This window comes from Polyodon spathula, chromosome 8 (genome assembly GCF_017654505.1).
Source record: "Polyodon spathula isolate WHYD16114869_AA chromosome 8, ASM1765450v1, whole genome shotgun sequence".
NCBI classification, from domain to species: domain Eukaryota; kingdom Metazoa; phylum Chordata; class Actinopteri; order Acipenseriformes; family Polyodontidae; genus Polyodon; species Polyodon spathula.
The window spans coordinates 28,294,780-28,317,767 of record NC_054541.1 but is presented as its reverse complement, the minus strand read 5'-3'; the positions used below and the strand labels follow the sequence as shown (position 1 = coordinate 28,317,767).

Sequence of the window (22,988 nt, the reverse complement as noted above, 5' to 3'; positions counted from 1 at the left end):
ACACTAAAAACAATCCTACCAAAAACAATCACAAAAATGTAATTAAAAAAAGTGCCAGTTTGATTCCCTTCTGTGTTTTATACACACACCTAAAATTATAAATCCATCTTTTCAAATAATATTTTACTTTTTTGAAGTGTAGTGAAATCTCAAATCATTGCTATTATATACTATTACTTTATGGAAATGAATTTTCTAAATTACATTTTGCTTTTTATTCTTGGATAGTTGTGTAGTTCTGGAAATATTCAATTTATGTTGTTCTCCTCTGCTGTAGTTTTTTTCTTTTTATATGTTCCATTTCATATATTAATGTTTGTATTGTGATGTGATCTATAGCAAGGGAGCAACCTGATTGGTTAGAAAGATTGGGATGGAGTATAATACAGGCCTATAGGACGAAGAAAGTCTTTGTATGCTAGAAGTGAACAGACCGAGGCTGAAAGCCAGATGAGGATTGACTCTTCTGAGCTGCATGAGACATTAAACCACGTACCACTTTCCATTTTTCCATGCACACTTGATTTTATTGTAAGGAACTTGTTGAATGATTGATCCTGACTCAGGAGATAAAGCCATTTTTTAACATAATTTTTTCAATCACTTCCAGCACTGCGTGTTATGGTTGTGTGTAAACTAAGCCACTGAGTTGCGAGGTAGAATGACAACATTCCATAGTATGCTGACCACAACCAAAATCAAGAAAGATAATGCAATACAGGGACTTTTACACTTTTTGCCACTCTTTTCTTTAACCTCACAAAATCATTAGTGGGTGAGGTACCGTTACAATGACCATACAAGACAAACAAATGATAAAATAAATAAATAAAAACTTCCCTAGTGAAAATGACCCCTTCTTGCATAGAATTGAATTCTCAACAAACATTTATTATATTTATTTTCTTAGCGCGAACACAGTTGAGCTCAAAGCCGAGCTATTCTCTAAGACGGAGTTAGCCACCAGACACAATATCAGGAAAGCATCAGGCCAGCAATTGCCGCTTGGCTTCACAAGCAGGAATGTGAGCTCTTCAAATGCAAAAATGTGTGGAAGATATGCACAGAATTCACATTTCTTAGTAAAACCTAAATAAGGGGAACTCCTTGTCAAATAATTGCTAGCTATTGCTTTTCCTAACCCTAAATACATTGGTATGGTAAAACGGCTCTTATTTCTTCCATTGTAACTAATGTGTGGGTCAAGTTTTTCCATGTTTTTTTTTTTTTTTTTCATGTGAAGGTTGCATGTAAACTAAGCCATTGAGTGGCGTAATAGAAACGTAGTGACAAATTTTTGCACAATTTAAGTTGGGTGTCACTTTCCTCTATTCTCAGGATTCTCAAAATCTTTTGTAAGCTTAGTTCTGTTACAATTACTGTACAGAAAAACAAATGAAAAAAAAAAACTTAAACAGCCGCATACATACAATCAAAGTGTTTATAGAAAATATGAACTTGTGGGTTTGGTAATAAAGTGTGATTCAGAATGCAGAATCCAGTTGTCCCTCAATTGAACAGAGCAGAAATTTAGAACAGATTAAGACATACAATTTAGAAAGTTTATCTCCAAATGTAATTCTCGGACACACCAATTTGGATAGAAGAAACAAACAAAAAATGTAATGCAAATTTCAAACTGAGGAACGCTTGTGTTGTGTCCGGCCATGTCTCCCATGTTGTGATACTGAAGTAAACGATGCACACCGGTGTGATTTGGTTAGCTCTGGGCAATCCATGGAAAGTGGGAGGCAGGTTAGAACTCATCATGTTCACTTCTTCAGGGAATTTTTATATTGTTAAAGCCTATACAATACCATGCATATAGTTTGTATTGCCTTTTTGTTATTAATTGACCTGATGGATTGAAGATAATACAACAGGTAGAATATGAAACATTGACAAGGGTACTTAGTTTTATTCAACTTGCATTTGTATATAAAAAAATCTATTCTGAAGTTAATGTCCTGGTGGAGTTCCAGCAGATAATGATGTTGTTAACTTTGTGGCTAAAGCAATGGGCTTCTTACCAGTAGGTCCCCAGTTCAAATCCCTGCTCAACTGCTGACTCAATGTGTGACCCTGAGCAAGTCATTAACCTCCTTGTGCTCTGTCCTTTGGATGAGACGTAAAACCGAGGTCCTATTGTGTAAGACTGTGCAGCTGCAGCAGCTGTTAATGCATAGTTCACACCCTAGTCTCTGCAAGTTGCTTTGGATTAAAGCGTCTGCTAGATAATTATATTATTTATTATATTATTCTACGTTCAAATAATTAACAAAGAGGATAACTTTTTTCACCATATAATTGACACCCAAATATTTTTGTAATAATTGTTGTTTCTAATTCTAATTCTGGAAGGGAAAGGAACAAATCAGGGAAAAATTGATTTTGCTTCTACCGGTACCTCTATCTTAAAAATATGACAAGACAATAGATGCAATGGAACAAGTTGTGAAATTTCCTTACAAATACAAGACTGAATTAGTGTCACAAAACCATGAGATGTGTCATTACATCCTGTGCATATTAGAGCCATCAGTGTTACACAAGTTAATGTTTACCGTAAGCTGTGGCTTTATTTTATAAAACATATGGTAGGGAATATGTAACACGGTCAATAATGGCCCATCATCCTTCACACATTTATTTTGCGATTGCATGTTTTATTATTATAATTTGACATGTTTATTTGATTAGTGCATATTTTATATTGTATATAGTACTGAAATTAAAGTGAGATTTTGTCATACTGATTTTCCTCTGTGATGTTCCCTCCCCTGCACAGACATTGGTTTATTGGATTTTAAACATGCTGTCCAATCAATACATTTCCATTGATTTGGTATGCATCACGTGTGTGTTTTCCCCGGAGACACTGTTCCCTGTATTTTAGCTCTGCTATCTGAATAAAAAAGAACCTCATCAATTATTATATAATATTTTGCTCTGAGTTTTCAAAATATGCTCTGATATTCAAAATAACCCCTCTGTGTTTTAATATAATATCTTCATTTTTTTATATAGCGCCTTTCATAGTGGACCACCATGACAAAGCTCTTTACAGAGGTAGGCTGTGAACAGTGCATTATATGCAGAGTCACTTACAATAGGACATTGATTTAGCATCTCATCCGTAGGGTGAAGCACAAGGAGGCTAAGTGACTTGCTCAGGGTCACACAGTGAGTCAGTCAGTGGCAAAGATGGGATTTGAACCGGTAACCTTTTGGATACAAGCCCTGGACTTAAGCATGCAAAAATATTTTAACCTAATTTTGCATGCCCCCTGTCTGAGGGGGTGTTACAAATAGTTTACAAATAAAATCAAAAAGCACTCATAAGAAGTTAAATAATTATGGCTGATTCTATAATGTTAGTAAATCCAGCATTACTGATACAAAAATATACTGGAGTGGTTTGTTCTTCAAGGCAAGTATAATGGAAGATAATTGCTGAAGAGGCTCATAAGGTAAAGAGTATACAGCTTTTTAAAAATTGAATCTACGTTTGATTTTAACACTTTTTATAATAATGAACAATTGAAAATTACTTGAAGGGGGAACACAGTTGATCCATAGTTGTATGGCAATAATTGGTTTACGATGTACCAACAAGGATATCAGAGTTTATACAAATAGCAACGCTGCTGGGTCCACTTATCAATAATAACTAGAATTCAGTAATTCTGTTATTTGTAAATCTTTATTGAGTGCAAGAATTTAACATCTATTATACATTAATGCTGTACAGAAAATAACCACTGAAAAGAAAAAAACAATTCCAAACGCATACACAAATAATTAAATAAATAAATAAATATTATTTTTAAAAAAGCATATTTATACATTTAATACAAAAAAATGTTTTCCTTTTGATTCACCAACACAAAGTGAATCAGACTTGTTACCAGCAGAAAGTAACATGACTTACAGATTTTACCCAATAACAAGGGAGTCAGTTTTGACAAGAGATTACATTGGAAAATCCCATTCTGCAGTATTGCAGTTTATTTACATCATTAATAGAATAAGTGTGCAATTGGTCTTTATATTCTAACTCTCATATTCCACACGTCTTGCTAATTCACTGGAGTTGATTTTTTCACTGAACAGCTCATCAAACCTGGCATTCTGCTTGGAAGTGAAATGATTTTTCCAGTCACCAACAGTACCTGAAAGACATAAAGTATTTGAATGTATTATTTGCATAAGTTAATAAATACCCTGTTGTTTTGGGCTTATCAATGCCCTCTTTTAGCATTGCAGTGCTTTAGTTTTAGTTCAGTGGTGATGAAACTCTTACCTTTCCTAAATATCAGCTTCTTGTTGGAAGTCAGTACGCAGACCGTGTGGTTTGGATTCACTTTCTCCTTCTCTGCCTTGTCCTTCATTTCACTGAAGGAAGATTTCTTTGAAATGTCTTTGACTTGATCTTCAGTGACATTGATGCCCAAAAACGTGCTGATCTCCTTGACATGTTTTGGAAGATCCTATGAAAAACATACATTTGACAGTTTAGTTTTACATTGAGGGAATGGCAAAATGTATTGGTGTTAATTGATTGAATTAACCCCAGTGGGATAGCATGGAAAAGAAAAGAATCAGACCATCATGTTCCAAAGAATCTAAATAGTGTTTTCTACAAATTTCCCCAACGTGCATCTGCTATGGGATATATAACAGGGATTGTTCCAGTTAACTTCATTCCTCAAAGTGACTTTTTAGTTCTACACTAATGTAAGACAATATCAAATGGATGATGTCCATGCCTGTGCTCCATTTTGAACTCACCTGCTTTAAGGACTCATAGTACAGAACAAGGACATTTTCATCAGTTTTGCTCTTTTCCCAGCTAAGGACATGGTCAATCCAGGAACCGCACACAACTGCAATACAAATACAGGCAAAGCAAATTATTAACATTTTTGCATCATATATCATGTCTGATATGAAAATTAAAAGGACATGGTGGTAACTCTTTTAACAACATGCAGATTTAATTGATGTTCTTCACATTTTTCCATCTCAATCTAAACATTAGTCATATTTACCTTCTCCTTTCAAGAACATTTCTAAAAAGGTGGACCATTTCTCAATCTTGGGCAGATTGGGGTTCTGCTTGTAATAATGGTACAATGAAACAGCGGTGTCCTTAGGATTTCTGATCACATAAATCATCTGGAAGCAAGAACAAGATAATAATTTTAGTTTGTGTAATTCAGACACCATCTCTTAATAATTTGGTGTTTGCACAGCGTAATGTTGAAAAGTAGTATCCTTTATTACTGCACTGTGCTGTGATACTTTACGATTTCATGATCGTGTTATTTGATAAAGCAACAAACATAATGGCTGTTTTTTGTTACCTTGCATTTTTTTGTTTTGAACTGCACTGGGATCATCTCATAGTTGAGGTGTGTTGGGATGAGCCTCTTGTTGGGGAGGTTTCTCAGCTCATCGAATTTGGAGAGATCTCCGAACTCCAGAGGTGATGTCAGTGTCACTTTGCTAACCCCATTGTCTTCATTGTGGCTGTGGTACAGATTCTTCATAATCTCTGCAAGCCAGTGCGTGCCTAGGAAGAGTTTCAAAACACACATCAGTCAAGCAGTCTGTGTATACTGATCTACCCATTTCTGATAGATCAACTTTTAATAATTAGTAAAGTTCACGGAAAGATATCAAATAATATTCAGAAATGTGTCTTACCTGATTTTGGATATGAAACTAATAACACGTCGTCTTCTCTGGCTTCAAAGGTGTCCAGGGACTGAAGGAGCTCTTTTGATACTCTTGTAGAAAATGGAATGCCATTGAAGGTGTGAATGAGCTCAGTCTGTTCTGGCATCTTGTGTTGAATGTCTTTAGAGTTTGTCAAATGTCTTCAGAAAGAGCTAGATACTGCGTTATCTGGGTCCATGAGAAACATTTCTCTCTTTATATATCTATCTTTCAGCTGGGAACCGGAAACTATCAGTTATGTAAAGGAATGTTTTAAGAAACATACCAGAAGGAAATGGTGTAATCAAGTCTCTCTCGTAAAGATGATGAGGCATTTAATAGTACCACTAGATGTGAGGTGGATATTCACACAACTTTTTGTTTTAAGGAATGTTTTGTTAATTACTTTTTTTTAAGAACCCATTTTATTTAAATCAGGTTTGTAGTTCATGAAACCTTTTTTCCTCTGTTTCAGAGAGTTTTTTCATTTTTTTTATTTATGTCACAGATTAGCTTGTTGGGTGACATTGTGCCAGGAAGTAGACAGACACAGAATGATGAGTAAAGTGCCGATGCACAGATTTATTAAATAATTATTTTTTGTTATGTTTTAGTTTTTAAAGTTCTACCTCTTTTTCTCTCCCGTTCTCCACTCTGAACACCAACCCTGTATGTGTGAAACACTGACTCTTTTATGCAGCTCTATCGAGACTTGATTGCTAATCAATCATTCAATTGAATCTCGGCACAGTCTGCACATGAACTACTTTGTGCACTCCCCGTGCCCAAATACTAATACACATTTTATCTGCACATGAAGTGATTGTGTAATCCCTGTGCTGAAATACATTTAAAGCACCTCTGCTACATCCCCATTTATACCCAGTGCACCAATATATATACACCTACAATAACATAAAACACAAAAACTACGCACAGGCGTGAGGCACCTCACCACAATTTCATACAATTTGCTTGTTTTAATGTACAGTTTAAGCTATGATGTTTCAATTTTAGACACTAAAAACAATCCTACCAAAAACAATCACAAAAATGTAATTAAAAAAAGTGCCAGTTTGATTCCCTTCTGTGTTTTATACACACACCTAAAATTATAAATCCATCTTTTCAAATAATATTTTACTTTTCTGAAGTGCAGTGAAATCTCAAATCATTGCTATTATATACTATTACTTTATGGAAATGAATTTTCTAAATTACATTTTGCTTTTTATTCTTGGATAGTTGTGTAGTTCTGGAAATATTCCATTTAATGTTGTTCTCCTCTGCTGTAGTTTTTTTCTTTTTATTTGTTCCATTTCATATATTAATGTCTGTATTGTGATGTGATCTATAGCAAGGGAGCAACCTGATTGGTTAGAAAGATTGGGATGGAGTATAATACAGGCCTATAGGACGAAGAAAGTCTTTGTATGCTAGAAGTGAACAGGCCGAGGCTGAAAGCCAGATGAGGATTGACTCTTCTGAGCTGCATGAGACATTAAACCACGTACCACTTTCCATTTTTCCATGCACACTTGATTTTATTGTAAGGAACTTGTTGAATGATTGATCCTGACTCAGGAGATAAAGCCATTTTTTAACATACTTTTTTCAATCACTTCCAGCACTGCGTGTTAAGGTTGTGTGTAAACTAAGCCACTGAGTTGCGAGGTAGAATGACAACATTCTATAGTATGCTGACCACAACCAAAATCAAGAAAGATAATGCAATACAGGGACTTTTACACTTTTTGCCACTCTTTTCTTTAACCTCACAAAATCATTAGTGGGTGAGGTACCGTTACAATGACCATACAAGACAAACAAATGATAAAATAAATAAATAAATAAATAACTTCCCTAGTGAAAATGACCCCTTCTTGCATAGAATTGAATTCTCAACAAACATTTATTATATTTATTTTCTTAGCGCGAACACAGTTGAGCTCAAAGCCGAGCTATTCTCTAAGACGGAGTTAGCCACCAGACACAATATCAGGGAAGTATCAGGCCAGCAATTGCTGCTTGGCTTCACAAGCAGGAATGTGAGCTCTTCAAATGCAAAAATGTGTGGAAGATATGCACAGAATTCACGTTTCTTAGTAAAACCTAAATAAGGGGAACTCCTTGTCAAATAATTGCTAGCTATTGCTTTTCCTAACCCTAAATACATTGGTATGGTCAAACGGCTCTTATTTCTTCCATTGTAACTAAGGTGCGGGTCAAGTTTTTCCATGTTTTTTTTTTTTTTTTTTCTCATGTGAAGGTTGCATGTAAACTAAGCCATTGAGTGGCGTAATAGAAACGTAGTGACAAACCTCCATAACCGTCTGACCACAACCAAACCTGGGATTTTTGCACAATTTAAGTTGGGTGTCACTTTCCTCTTTTCTCAGGATTCTCAAAATCTTTTGTAAGCTTAGTTCTGTTACAATTACTGTACAGAAAAAACAAACGAAAAAAAAACTTAAACAGCCGCATACATACAATCAAAGTGTTTATAGAAAATATGAACTTGTGGGTTTGGTAATAAAGTGTGATTCAGAATGCAGAATCCAGTTGTCACTCAATTGAACGGAGCAGAGATTTAGAACAGATTCTAAGTTAAGACATACAATTTAGAAAGTTTATCTCCAAATGTAATACTCGGACACACCAATTTGGATAGAAGAAACAAACAAAAAATGTAATGCAAATTTCAAACTGAAGAACGCTTGTGTTGTGTCCGGCCATGTCTCCCATGTTGTGATTCTGAAGTAAGCGATGCACACCGGTGTGATTTGGTTAGCTCTGGGCAATTCATGGAAAGTGGGAGGCAGGTTAAAACTCATCATGTTCACTTCTTCAGGGAATTTTTATATTGTTAAAGCCTATACAATACCATGCATATAGTTTGTATTGCCTTTTTGTTATTAATTGACCTGATGGATTGAAGATAATACAACAGGTAGAATATGAAACATTGACAAGGGTACTTAGTTTTATTCAACTTGCATTTGTATATAAAAAAAATCTATTCTGAAGTTAATGTCCTGGTGGAGTTCCAGCAGATAATGATGTCGTTAACTTTGTGGTTAAAGCAAAGGGCTTCTTGCCAGTAGGTCCCCAGTTCAAATCCCTGCTCAACTGCTGACTCAATGAATGTGACCCTTAGCAAGTCATTAACCTCCTTGTGCTCTGTCCTTTGGAGGAGGCGTAAAACCGAGGTCCTATTGCAAGTGACTGTGCAGCTGCAGCAGCTGTTGATGCATAGTTCACACCCTAGTCTCTGCAAGTTGCTTTGGATTAAAGCGTCTGCTAGATAATTATATTATTTATTATATTATTCTACGTTCAAATAATTAACAAAGAGGATAACTTTTTTCACCATATAATTGACACCCAAATATTTTTGTAATAATTGTTGTTTCTAATTCTAATTCTGGAAGGGAAAGGAACAAATCAGGGAAAAATTGATTTTGCTTCTACCGGTACCTCTATCTTAAAAATATGACAAGACAATAGATGCAGTGGAACAAGTTGTGAAATTTCTTTACAAATACAAGACTGAATTAGTGTCACAAAACCATGAGATGTGTCATTACATCCTGTGCATATTAGAGCCATCAGTGTTACACAAGTTAATGTTTACCGTAAGCTGTGGCTTTATTTTATAAAACATATGGTAGGGAATATGTAACACGGTCAATAATGGCCCATCAACCTTCACACATTTATTTTGCGATTGCATGTTTTATTATTATCATTTGACATGTTTATTTGATTAGTGCATATTTTATATTGTATATAGTACTGAAATTAAAGTGAGATTTTGTCATACTGATTTTCCTCTGTGATGTTCCCTCCCCTGCACAGACGTTGGTTTATTGGATTTTAAACATGCTGTCCAATCAATACATTTCCATTGATTTGGTATGCATCACGTGTGTGTTTTCCCTGGAGACACTGTTCCCTGTATTTTAGCTCTGTTATCTGAATAAAAAAGAACCTCATCAATTATTATATAATATTTTGCTCTGAGTTTTCAAAATATGCTCTGATATTCAAAATAACCCCTCTGTGTTTTAATATAATATCTTCATTTTTTATATAGCGCCTTTCATAGTGGACCACCATGACAAAGCTCTTTACAGAGGTAGGCTGTGAACTGTGCATTATATGCAGAGTCACTTACAATAGGACATTGATGTAGCATCTCATCCGTAGGGTGAAGCACAAGGAGGCTAAGTGACTTGCTCAGGGTCACACAGTGAGTCAGTCAGTGGCAAAGATGGGATTTGAAACGGTAACCTTTTGGATACAAGCCCTGGACTTAAGCATGCAAAAATATTTTAACCTAATTTTGCATGCCCCCTGTCTGAGGGGGTGTTACAAATAGTTTACAAATCAAACCAAAAAGCACTCATAAGAAGTTAAATAATTATGGCTGATTCTATAATGTCAGTAAATCCAGCATTACTGATACAAAAATATACTGGAGTGGTTTGTTCTTCAAGGCAAGTATAATGGAAGATAATTGCTGAAGAGGCTCATAAGGTAAAGAAGAGTATACAGCTTTTTAAAAATTGAATCTACGTTTGATTTTAACACTTTTTATAATAATGAACAATTGAAAATTACTTGAAGGGGGAACACAGTTGATCCATAGTTGTATGGCAATAATTGGTTTACGATGTACCAACAAGGATATCAGAGTTTATACAAATAGCAACGCTGCTGGGTCCACTCATCAATAATAACTAGAATTCAGTAATTCTGTTATTTGTAAATCTTTATTGAGTGCAAGAATTTAACATCTATTATACATTAATGCTGTACAGAAAATAACCACTGAAAAGAAAAAAAACAATTCCAAACGCATACACAAATAATTAAATAAATAAATAAATATTATTTTTAAAAAAGCATATTTATACATTTAATACAAAAAAATGTTTTCCTTTTGATTCACCAACACAAAGTGAATCAGACTTGTTACCAGCAGAAAGTAACATGACTTACAGATTTTACCCAATAACAAGGGAGTCAGTTTTGACAAGAGATTACATTGGAAAATCCCATTCTGCAGTATTGCAGTTTATTTACATCATTAATAGAATAAGTGTGCAATTGGTCTTTATATTCTAACTCTCATATTCCACACGTCTTGCTAATTCACTGGAGTTGATTTTTTCACTGAACAGCTCATCAAACCTGGCATTCTGCTTGGAAGTGAAATGATTTTTCCAGTCACCAACAGTACCTGAAAGACATAAAGTATTTGAATGTATTATTTGCATAAGTTAATAAATACCCTGTTGTTTTGGGCTTATCAATGCCCTCTTTTAGCATTGCAGTGCTTTAGTTTTAGTTCAGTGGTGATGAAACTCTTACCTTTCCTAAATATCAGCTTCTTGTTGGAAGTCAGTACGCAGACCGTGTGGTTTGGATTCACTTTCTCCTTCTCTGCCTTGTCCTTCATTTCACTGAAGGAAGATTTCTTTGAAATGTCTTTGACTTGATCTTCAGTGACATTGATGCCCAAAAACGTGCTGATCTCCTTGACATGTTTTGGAAGATCCTATGAAAAACATACATTTGACAGTTTAGTTTTACATTGAGGGAATGGCAAAATGTATTGGTGTTAATTGATTGAATTAACCCCAGTGGGATAGCATGGAAAAGAAAAGAATCAGACCATCATGTTCCAAAGAATCTAAATAATGTTTTCTACAAATTTCCCCAACGTGCATCTGCTATGGGATATATAACAGGGATTGTTCCAGTTAACTTCATTCCTCAAAGTGACTTTTTAGTTCTACACTAATGTAAGACAATATCAAATGGATGATGTCCATGCCTGTGCTCCATTTTGAACTCACCTGCTTTAAGGACTCATAGTACAGAACAAGGACATTTTCATCAGTTTTGCTCTTTTCCCAGCTAAGGACATGGTCAATCCAGGAACCGCACACAACTGCAATACAAATACAGGCAAAGCAAATTATTAACACTTTTGCATCATATATCATGTCTGATATGAAAATTAAAAGGACATGGTGGTAACTCTTTTAACAACATGCAGATTTAATTGATGTTCTTCACATTTTTCCATCTCAATCTAAACATTAGTCATATTTACCTTCTCCTTTCAAGAACATTTCTAAAAAGGTGGACCATTTCTCAATCTTGGGCAGATTGGGGTTCTGCTTGTAATAATGGTACAATGAAACAGCGGTGTCCTTAGGATTTCTGATCACATAAATCATCTGGAAGCAAGAACAAGATAATAATTTTAGTTTGTGTAATTCAGACACCATCTCTTAATAATTTGGTGTTTGCACAGCGTAATGTTGAAAAGTAGTATCCTTTATTACTGCACTGTGCAGTGATACTTTACGATTTCATGATCGTGTTATTTGATAAAGCAACAAACATAATGGCTGTTTTTTGTTACCTTGCATTTTTTTGTTTTGAACTGCACTGGGATCATCTCATAGTTGAGGTGTGTTGGGATGAGCCTCTTGTTGGGGAGGTTTCTCAGCTCATCGAATTTGGAGAGATCTCCGAACTCCAGAGGTGATGTCAGTGTCACTTTGCTAACCCCATTGTCTTCATTGTGGCTGTGGTACAGATTCTTCATAATCTCTGCAAGCCAGTGCGTGCCTAGGAAGAGTTTCAAAACACACATCAGTCAAGCAGTCTGTGTATACTGATCTACCCATTTCTGATAGATCAACTTTTAATAATTAGTAAAGTTCACGGAAAGATATCAAATAATATTCAGAAATGTGTCTTACCTGATTTTGGATATGAAACTAATAACACGTCGTCTTCTCTGGCTTCAAAGGTGTCCAGGGACTGAAGGAGCTCTTTTGATACTCTTGTAGAAAATGGAATGCCATTGAAGGTGTGAATGAGCTCAGTCTGTTCTGGCATCTTGTGTTGAATGTCTTTAGAGTTTGTCAAATGTCTTCAGAAAGAGCTAGATACTGCGTTATCTGGGTGCATGAGAAACATTTCTCTCTTTATATATCTATCTTTCAGCTGGGAACCGGAAACTATCAGTTATGTAAAGGAATGTTTTAAGAAACATACCAGAAGGAAATGGTGTAATCAAGTCTCTCTCGTAAAGATGATGAGGCATTTAATAGTACCACTAGATGTGAGGTGGATATTCACACAACTTTTTGTTTTAAGGAATGTTTTGTTAATTACTTTTTTTTAAGAACCCATTTTATTTAAATCAGGTTTGTAGTTCATGAAACCTTTTTTCCTCTGTTTCAGAGAGTTTTTTCATTTTTTTTATTTATGTCACAGATTAGCTTGGTGGGTGACATTGTGCCAGGAAGTAGATAGACACAGAATGATGAGTAAAGTGCCGATGCACAGATTTATTAAATAATTATTTTTTGTTATGTTTTAGTTTTTAAAGTTCTACCTCCTTTTCTCTCCCGTTCTCCACTCTGAACACCAACCCTGTATGTGTGAAACACTGACTCTTTTATGCAGCTCTATCGAGACTTGATTGCTAATGAATCATTCAATTAAATCTCGGCACAGTCTGCACATGAACTACTTTGTGCACTCCCCGTGCCCACATACTATTACATATTTTATCTGCACATGAAGTGATTGTGTAATCCCTGTGCTGAAATACATTTAAAGCACCTCTGCTACATCCCCATTTATACCCAGTGCACCAATATATATACACCTACAATAACATAAAACACAAAAACTACGCACAGGCGTGAGGCACCTCACCACAATTTCATACAATTTGCTTGTTTTAATGTACAGTTTAAGCTATGATGTTTCAATTTTAGACACTAAAAACAATCCTACCAAAAACAATCACAAAAATGTAATTAAAAAAAGTGCCAGTTTGATTCCCTTCTGTGTTTTATACACACACCTAAAATTATAAATCCATCTTTTCAAATAATATTTTACTTTTCTGAAGTGCAGTGAAATCTCAAATCATTGCTATTATATACTATTACTTTATGGAAATGAATTTTCTAAATTACATTTTGCTTTTTATTCTTGGATAGTTGTGTAGTTCTGGAAATATTCCATTTAATGTTGTTCTCCTCTGCTGTAGTTTTTTTCTTTTTATTTGTTCCATTTCATATATTAATGTCTGTATTGTGATGTGATCTATAGCAAGGGAGCAACCTGATTGGTTAGAAAGATTGGGATGGAGTATAATACAGGCCTATAGGACGAAGAAAGTCTTTGTATGCTAGAAGTGAACAGGCCGAGGCTGAAAGCCAGATGAGGATTGACTCTTCTGAGCTGCATGAGACATTAAACCACGTACCACTTTCCATTTTTCCATGCACACTTGATTTTATTGTAAGGAACTTGTTGAATGATTGATCCTGACTCAGGAGATAAAGCCATTTTTTAACATACTTTTTTCAATCACTTCCAGCACTGCGTGTTAAGGTTGTGTGTAAACTAAGCCACTGAGTTGCGAGGTAGAATGACAACATTCTATAGTATGCTGACCACAACCAAAATCAAGAAAGATAATGCAATACAGGGACTTTTACACTTTTTGCCACTCTTTTCTTTAACCTCACAAAATCATTAGTGGGTGAGGTACCGTTACAATGACCATACAAGACAAACAAATGATAAAATAAATAAATAAAAAATAAAAACTTCCCTAGTGAAAATGACCCCTTCTTGCATAGAATTGAATTCTCAACAAACATTTATTATATTTATTTTCTTAGCGCGAACACAGTTGAGCTCAAAGCCGAGCTATTCTCTAAGACGGAGTTAGCCACCAGACACAATATCAGGGAAGTATCAGGCCAGCAATTGCTGCTTGGCTTCACAAGCAGGAATGTGAGCTCTTCAAATGCAAAAATGTGTGGAAGATATGCACAGAATTCACGTTTCTTAGTAAAACCTAAATAAGGGGAACTCCTTGTCAAATAATTGCTAGCTATTGCTTTTCCTAACCCTAAATACATTGGTATGGTCAAACGGCTCTTATTTCTTCCATTGTAACTAATGTGTGGGTCAAGTTTTTCCATGTTTTTTTTTTTTTTTCTCATGTGAAGGTTGCATGTAAACTAAGCCATTGAGTGGCGTAATAGAAACGTAGTGACAAACCTCCATAACCGTCTGACCACAACCAAACCTGGGATTTTTGCACAATTTAAGTTGGGTGTCACTTTCCTCTTTTCTCAGGATTCTCAAAATCTTTTGTAAGCTTAGTTCTGTTACAATTACTGTACAGAAAAAACAAACGAAAAAAAAACTTAAACAGCCGCATACATACAATCAAAGTGTTTATAGAAAATATGAACTTGTGGGTTTGGTAATAAAGTGTGATTCAGAATGCAGAATCCAGTTGTCACTCAATTGAACGGAGCAGAGATTTAGAACAGATTCTAAGTTAAGACATACAATTTAGAAAGTTTATCTCCAAATGTAATTCTCGGACACACCAATTTGGATAGAAGAAACAAACAAAAAATGTAATGCAAATTTCAAACTGAAGAACGCTTGTGTTGTGTCCGGCCATGTCTCCCATGTTGTGATTCTGAAGTAAGCGATGCACACCGGTGTGATTTGGTTAGCTCTGGGCAATTCATGGAAAGTGGGAGGCAGGTTAAAACTCATCATGTTCACTTCTTCAGGGAATTTTTATATTGTTAAAGCCTATACAATACCATGCATATAGTTTGTATTGCCTTTTTGTTATTAATTGACCTGATGGATTGAAGATAATACAACAGGTAAAATATGAAACATTGACAAGGGTACTTAGTTTTATTCAACTTGCATTTGTATATAAAAAAATCTATTCTGAAGTTAATGTCCTGGTGGAGTTCCAGCAGATAATGTTGTCGTTAACTTTGTGGTTAAAGCAAAGGGCTTCTTGCCAGTAGGTCCCCAGTTCAAATCCCTGCTCAACTGCTGAATCAATGAATGTGACCCTGAGCAAGTCATTAACCTCCTTGTGCTCTGTCCTTTGGAGGAGGCGTAAAACCGAGGTCCTATTGCAAGTGACTGTGCAGCTGCAGCAGCTGTTAATGCATAGTTCACACCCTAGTCTCTGCAAGTTGCTTTGGATTAAAGCGTCTGCTAGATAATTATATTATTTATTATATTATTCTACGTTCAAATAATTAACAAAGAGGATAACTTTTTTCACCATATAATTGACACCCAAATATTTTTGTAATAATTGTTGTTTCTAATTCTAATTCTGGAAGGGAAAGGAACAAATCAGGGAAAAATTGATTTTGCTTCTACCGGTACCTCTATCTTAAAAATATGACAAGACAATAGATGCAGTGGAACAAGTTGTGAAATTTCTTTACAAATACAAGACTGAATTAGTGTCACAAAACCATGAGATGTGTCATTACATCCTGTGCATATTAGAGCCATCAGTGTTACACAAGTTAATGTTTACCGTAAGCTGTGGCTTTATTTTATAAAACATATGGTAGGGAATATGTAACACGGTCAATAATGGCCCATCAACCTTCACACATTTATTTTGCGATTGCATGTTTTATTATTATCATTTGACATGTTTATTTGATTAGTGCATATTTTATATTGTATATAGTACTGAAATTAAAGTGAGATTTTGTCATACTGATTTTCCTCTGTGATGTTCCCTCCCCTGCACAGACGTTGGTTTATTGGATTTTAAACATGCTGTCCAATCAATACATTTCCATTGATTTGGTATGCATCACGTGTGTGTTTTCCCTGGAGACACTGTTCCCTGTATTTTAGCTCTGTTATCTGAATAAAAAAGAACCTCATCAATTATTATATAATATTTTGCTCTGAGTTTTCAAAATATGCTCTGATATTCAAAATAACCCCTCTGTGTTTTAATATAATATCTTCATTTTTTATATAGCGCCTTTCATAGTGGACCACCATCACAAAGCGCTTTACAGAGGTAGGCTGTGAACTGTGCATTATATGCAGAGTCACTTACAATAGGACATTGATTTAGCATCTCATCCGTAGGATGAAGCACAAGGAGGTTAAGTGACTTGCTCAAGGTCACACAGTGAGTCAGTCAGTGGCAAAGATGGGATTTGAAACGGTAACCTTTTGGATACAAGCCCTGGACTTAAGCATGCAAAAATATTTTAACCTAATTTTGCATGCCCCCTGTCTGAGGGGGTGTTACAAATAGTTTACAAATCAAACCAAAAAGCACTCATAAGAAGTTAAATAATTATGGCTGATTCTATAATGTCAGTAAATCCAGCATTACTGATACAAAAATATACTGGAGTGGTTTGTTCTTCAAGGCAAGTATAATGGAAGATAATTGCTGAAGAGGCTCATAAGGTAAAGAAGAGTATACAGCTTTTTAAAAATTGAATCTACTTTTGATTTTAACACTTTTTATAATAATGAACAATTGAAAATTACTTGAAGGGGGAACACAGTTGATCCATAGTTGTATGGCAATAATTGGTTTACGATGTACCAACAAGGATATCAGAGTTTATACAAATAGCAACGCTGCTGGGTCCACTCATCAATAATAACTAGAATTCAGTAATTCTGTTATTTGTAAATCTTTATTGAGTGCAAGAATTTAACATCTATTATACATTAATGCTGTACAGAAAATAACCACTGAAAAGAAAAAAACAATTCCAAACGCATACACAAATAATTAAATAAATAAATAAATATTATTTTTAAAAAAGCATATTTATACATTTAATACAAAAAAATGTTTTCCTTTTGATTCACCAACACAAAGTGAATCAGACTTGTTACCAGCAGAAAGTAACATGACTTACAGATTTTACCCAATAACAAGGGAGTCAGTTTTGACAAGAGATTACATTGGAAAATCCCATTCTGCAGTATTGCAGTTTATTTACATCATTAATAGAATAAGTGTGCAATTGGTCTTTATATTCTAACTCTCATATTCCACACGTCTTGCTAATTCACTGGAGTTGATTTTTTCACTGAACAGCTCATCAAACCTGGCATTCTGCTTGGAAGTGAAATGATTTTTCCAGTCACCAACAGTACCTGAAAGACATAAAGTATTTGAATGTATTATTTGCATAAGTTAATAAATACCCTGTTGTTTTGGGCTTATCAATGCCCTCTTTTAGCATTGCAGTGCTTTAGTTTTAGTTCAGTGGTGATGAAACTCTTACCTTTCCTAAATATCAGCTTCTTGTTGGAAGTCAGTACGCAGACCGTGTGGTTTGGATTCACTTTCTCCTTCTCTGCCTTGTCCTTCATTTCACTGAAGGAAGATTTCTTTGAAATGTCTTTGACTTGATCTTCAGTGACATTGATGCCCAAAAACGTGCTGATCTCCTTGACATGTTTTGGAAGATCCTATGAAAAACATACATTTGACAGTTTAGTTTTACATTGAGGGAATGGCAAAATGTATTGGTGTTAATTGATTGAATTAACCCCAGTGGGATAGCATGGAAAAGAAAAGAATCAGACCATCATGTTCCAAAGAATCTAAATAATGTTTTCTACAAATTTCCCCAACGTGCATCTGCTATGGGATATATAACAGGGATTGTTCCAGTTAACTTCATTCCTCAAAGTGACTTTTTAGTTCTACACTAATGTAAGACAATATCAAATGGATGATGTCCATGCCTGTGCTCCATTTTGAACTCACCTGCTTTAAGGACTCATAGTACAGAACAAGGACATTTTCATCAGTTTTGCTCTTTTCCCAGCTAAGGACATGGTCAATCCAGGAACCGCACACAACTGCAATACAAATACAGGCAAAGCAAATTATTGTATCAAATTAACACTTTTGCATCATATATCATGTCTGATATGAAAATTAAAAGGACATGGTGGTAACTCTTTTAACAACATGCAGATTTAATTGATGTTCTTCACATTTTTCCATCTCAATCTAAACATTAGTCATATTTACCTTCTCCTTTCAAGAACATTTCTAAAAAGGTGGACCATTTCTCAATCTTGGGCAGATTGGGGTTCTGCTTGTAATAATGGTACAATGAAACAGCGGTGTCCTTAGGATTTCTGATCACATAAATCATCTGGAAGCAAGAACAAGATAATAATTTTAGTTTGTGTAATTCAGACACCATCTCTTAATAATTTGGTGTTTGCACAGCGTAATGTTGAAAAGTAGTATCCTTTATTACTGCACTGTGCTGTGATACTTTACGATTTCATGATCGTGTTATTTGATAAAGCAACAAACATAATGGCTGTTTTTTGTTACCTTGCATTTTTTTGTTTTGAACTGCACTGGGATCATCTCATAGTTGAGGTGTGTTGGGATGAGCCTCTTGTTGGGGAGGTTTCTCAGCTCATCGAATTTGGAGAGATCTCCGAACTCCAGAGGTGATGTCAGTGTCACTTTGCTAACCCCATTGTCTTCATTGTGGCTGTGGTACAGATTCTTCATAATCTCTGCAAGCCAGTGCGTGCCTAGGAAGAGTTTCAAAACACACATCAGTCAAGCAGTCTGTGTATACTGATCTACCCATTTCTGATAGATCAACTTTTAATAATTAGTAAAGTTCACGGAAAGATATCAAATAATATTCAGAAATGTGTCTTACCTGATTTTGGATATGAAACTAATAACACGTCGTCTTCTCTGGCTTCAAAGGTGTCCAGGGACTGAAGGAGCTCTTTTGATACTCTTGTAGAAAATGGAATGCCATTGAAGGTGTGAATGAGCTCAGTCTGTTCTGGCATCTTGTGTTGAATGTCTTTAGAGTTTGTCAAATGTCTTCAGAAAGAGCTAGATACTGCGTTATCTGGGTGCATGAGAAACATTTCTCTCTTTATATATCTGTCTTTCAGCTGGGAACCGGAAACTATCAGTTATGTAAAGGAATGTTTTAAGAAACATACCAGAAGGAAATGGTGTAATCAAGTCTCTCTCGTAAAGATGATGAGGCATTTAATAGTACCACTAGATGTGAGGTGGATATTCACACAACTTTTTGTTTTAAGGAATGTTTTGTTAATTACTTTTTTTTAAGAACCCATTTTATTTAAATCAGGTTTGTAGTTCATGAAACCTTTTTTCCTCTGTTTCAGAGAGTTTTTTCATTTTTTTTATTTATGTCACAGATTAGCTTGGTGGGTGACATTGTGCCAGGAAGTAGATAGACACAGAATGATGAGTAAAGTGCCGATGCACAGATTTATTAAATAATTATTTTTTGTTATGTTTTAGTTTTTAAAGTTCTACCTCCTTTTCTCTCCCGTTCTCCACTCTGAACACCAACCCTGTATGTGTGAAACACTGACTCTTTTATGCAGCTCTATCGAGACTTGATTGCTAATCAATCATTCAATTGAATCTCGGCACAGTCTGCACATGAACTACTTTGTGCACTCCCTGTGCCCACATACTAATACACATTTTATCTGCACATGAAGTGATTGTGTAATCCCTGTGCTGAAATACATTTAAAGCACCTCTGCTACATCCCCATTTATACCCAGTGCACCAATATATATACACCTACAATAACATAAAACACAAAAACTACGCACAGGCGTGAGGCACCTCACCACAATTTCATACAATTTGCTTGTTTTAATGTACAGTTTAAGCTATGATGTTTCAATTTTAGACACTAAAAACAATCCTACCAAAAACAATCACAAAAATGTAATTAAAAAAAGTGCCAGTTTGATTCCCTTCTGTGTTTTATACACACACCTAAAATTATAAATCCATCTTTTCAAATAATATTTTACTTTTCTGAAGTGCAGTGAAATCTCAAATCATTGCTATTATATACTATTACTTTATGGAAATGAATTTTCTAAATTACATTTTGCTTTTTATTCTTGGATAGTTGTGTAGTTCTGGAAATATTCCATTTAATGTTGTTCTCCTCTGCTGTAGTTTTTTTCTTTTTATTTGTTCCATTTCATATATTAATGTCTGTATTGTGATGTGATCTATAGCAAGGGAGCAACCTGATTGGTTAGAAAGATTGGGATGGAGTATAATACAGGCCTATAGGACGAAGAAAGTCTTTGTATGCTAGAAGTGAACAGGCCGAGGCTGAAAGCCAGATGAGGATTGACTCTTCTGAGCTGCATGAGACATTAAACCACGTACCACTTTCCATTTTTCCATGCACACTTGATTTTATTGTAAGGAACTTGTTGAATGATTGATCCTGACTCAGGAGATAAAGCCATTTTTTAACATACTTTTTTCAATCACTTCCAGCACTGCGTGTTAAGGTTGTGTGTAAACTAAGCCACTGAGTTGCGAGGTAGAATGACAACATTCTATAGTATGCTGACCACAACCAAAATCAAGAAAGATAATGCAATACAGGGACTTTTACACTTTTTGCCACTCTTTTCTTTAACCTCACAAAATCATTAGTGGGTGAGGTACCGTTACAATGACCATACAAGACAAACAAATGATAAAATAAATAAATATAAAAACTTCCCTAGTGAAAATGACCCCTTCTTGCATAGAATTGAATTCTCAACAAACATTTATTATATTTATTTTCTTAGCGCGAACACAGTTGAGCTCAAAGCCGAGCTATTCTCTAAGACGGAGTTAGCCACCAGACACAATATCAGGGAAGTATCAGGCCAGCAATTGCTGCTTGGCTTCACAAGCAGGAATGTGAGCTCTTCAAATGCAAAAATGTGTGGAAGATATGCACAGAATTCACGTTTCTTAGTAAAACCTAAATAAGGGGAACTCCTTGTCAAATCATTGCTAGCTATTGCTTTTCCTAACCCTAAATACATTGGTATGGTCAAACGGCTCTTATTTCTTCCATTGTAACTAATGTGCGGGTCAAGTTTTTCCATGTTTTTTTTTTTTTTTTTCATGTGAAGGTTGCATGTAAACTAAGCCATTGAGTGGCGTAATAGAAACGTAGTGACAAACCTCCATAACCGTCTGACCACAACCAAACCTGGGATTTTTGCACAATTTAAGTTGGGTGTCACTTTCCTCTTTTCTCAGGATTCTCAAAATCTTTTGTAAGCTTAGTTCTGTTACAATTACTGTACAGAAAAAACAAACGAAAAAAAAACTTAAACAGCCGCATACATACAATCAAAGTGTTTATAGAAAATATGAACTTGTGGGTTTGGTAATAAAGTGTGATTCAGAATGCAGAATCCAGTTGTCACTCAATTGAACGGAGCAGAGATTTAGAACAGATTCTAAGTTAAGACATACAATTTAGAAAGTTTATCTCCAAATGTAATTCTCGGACACACCAATTTGGATAGAAGAAACAAACAAAAAATGTAATGCAAATTTCAAACTGAAGAACGCTTGTGTTGTGTCCTGCCATGTCTCCCATGTTGTGATTCTGAAGTAAGCGATGCACACCGGTGTGATTTGGTTAGCTCTGGGCAATTCATGGAAAGTGGGAGGCAGGTTAGAACTCATCATGTTCACTTCTTCAGGGAATTTTTATATTGTTAAAGCCTATACAATACCATGCATATAGTTTGTATTGCCTTTTTGTTATTAATTGACCTGATGGATTGAAGATAATACAACAGGTAAAATATGAAACATTGACAAGGGTACTTAGTTTTATTCAACTTGCATTTGTATATAAAAAAATCTATTCTGAAGTTAATGTCCTGGTGGAGTTCCAGCAGATAATGATGTCGTTAACTTTGTGGTTAAAGCAAAGGGCTTCTTGCCAGTAGGTCCCCAGTTCAAATCCCTGCTCAACTGCTGACTCAATGAATGTGACCCTGAGCAAGTCATTAACCTCCTTGTGCTCTGTCCTTTGGAGGAGGCGTAAAACCGAGGTCCTATTGCAAGTGACTGTGCAGCTGCAGCAGCTGTTAATGCATAGTTCACACCCTAGTCTCTGCAAGTTGCTTTGGATTAAAGCGTCTGCTAGATAATTATATTATTTATTATATTATTCTACGTTCAAATAATTAACAAAGAGGATAACTTTTTTCACCATATAATTGACACCCAAATATTTTTGTAATAATTGTTGTTTCTAATTCTAATTCTGGAAGGGAAAGGAACAAATCAGGGAAAAATTGATTTTGCTTCTACCGGTACCTCTATCTTAAAAATATGACAAGACAATAGATGCAGTGGAACAAGTTGTGAAATTTCTTTACAAATACAAGACTGAATTAGTGTCACAAAACCATGAGATGTGTCATTACATCCTGTGCATATTAGAGCCATCAGTGTTACACAAGTTAATGTTTACCGTAAGCTGTGGCTTTATTTTATAAAACATATGGTAGGGAATATG

General features: G+C 35.2%; 3 protein-coding genes and 1 pseudogene across 3 annotated transcripts; all 4 read right to left on the bottom strand.

The window, feature by feature from the left end:
• LOC121319113 overlaps positions 1-506 on the bottom strand; it is a 2,629-nt pseudogene extending 2,123 nt beyond the window's left edge.
• Positions 507-3,687: 3,181 nt separating this feature from the next.
• LOC121320249 (sulfotransferase 6B1-like) lies at positions 3,688-5,924 on the bottom strand. The gene is made up of 6 exons (XM_041258499.1): positions 5,710-5,924; positions 5,367-5,575; positions 5,052-5,178; positions 4,792-4,886; positions 4,304-4,490; positions 3,688-4,172 (listed from the first exon to the last, which is right to left on the bottom strand). Exons 1-6 carry the CDS (start codon positions 5,846-5,848, stop codon positions 4,054-4,056), a joined length of 876 nt encoding a protein of 291 aa, XP_041114433.1. The 5' UTR covers positions 5,849-5,924; the 3' UTR covers positions 3,688-4,053.
• Positions 5,925-10,601: 4,677 nt separating this feature from the next.
• On the bottom strand, positions 10,602-12,715 carry LOC121320247 (sulfotransferase 6B1-like). The gene is made up of 6 exons (XM_041258498.1): positions 12,504-12,715; positions 12,161-12,369; positions 11,846-11,972; positions 11,586-11,680; positions 11,098-11,284; positions 10,602-10,966 (listed from the first exon to the last, which is right to left on the bottom strand). The coding sequence occupies exons 1-6, from the start codon at positions 12,640-12,642 to the stop codon at positions 10,848-10,850; spliced, it is 876 nt and encodes a 291-aa protein (XP_041114432.1). The 5' UTR covers positions 12,643-12,715; the 3' UTR covers positions 10,602-10,847.
• Positions 12,716-17,272: 4,557 nt separating this feature from the next.
• Positions 17,273-19,516, bottom strand: LOC121320246 (sulfotransferase 6B1-like). Its single transcript, XM_041258497.1, has 6 exons — positions 19,305-19,516; positions 18,962-19,170; positions 18,647-18,773; positions 18,377-18,471; positions 17,889-18,075; positions 17,273-17,757 (listed from the first exon to the last, which is right to left on the bottom strand). Exons 1-6 carry the CDS (start codon positions 19,441-19,443, stop codon positions 17,639-17,641), a joined length of 876 nt encoding a protein of 291 aa, XP_041114431.1. The 5' UTR covers positions 19,444-19,516; the 3' UTR covers positions 17,273-17,638.
• Positions 19,517-22,988: the final 3,472 nt, after the last annotated feature.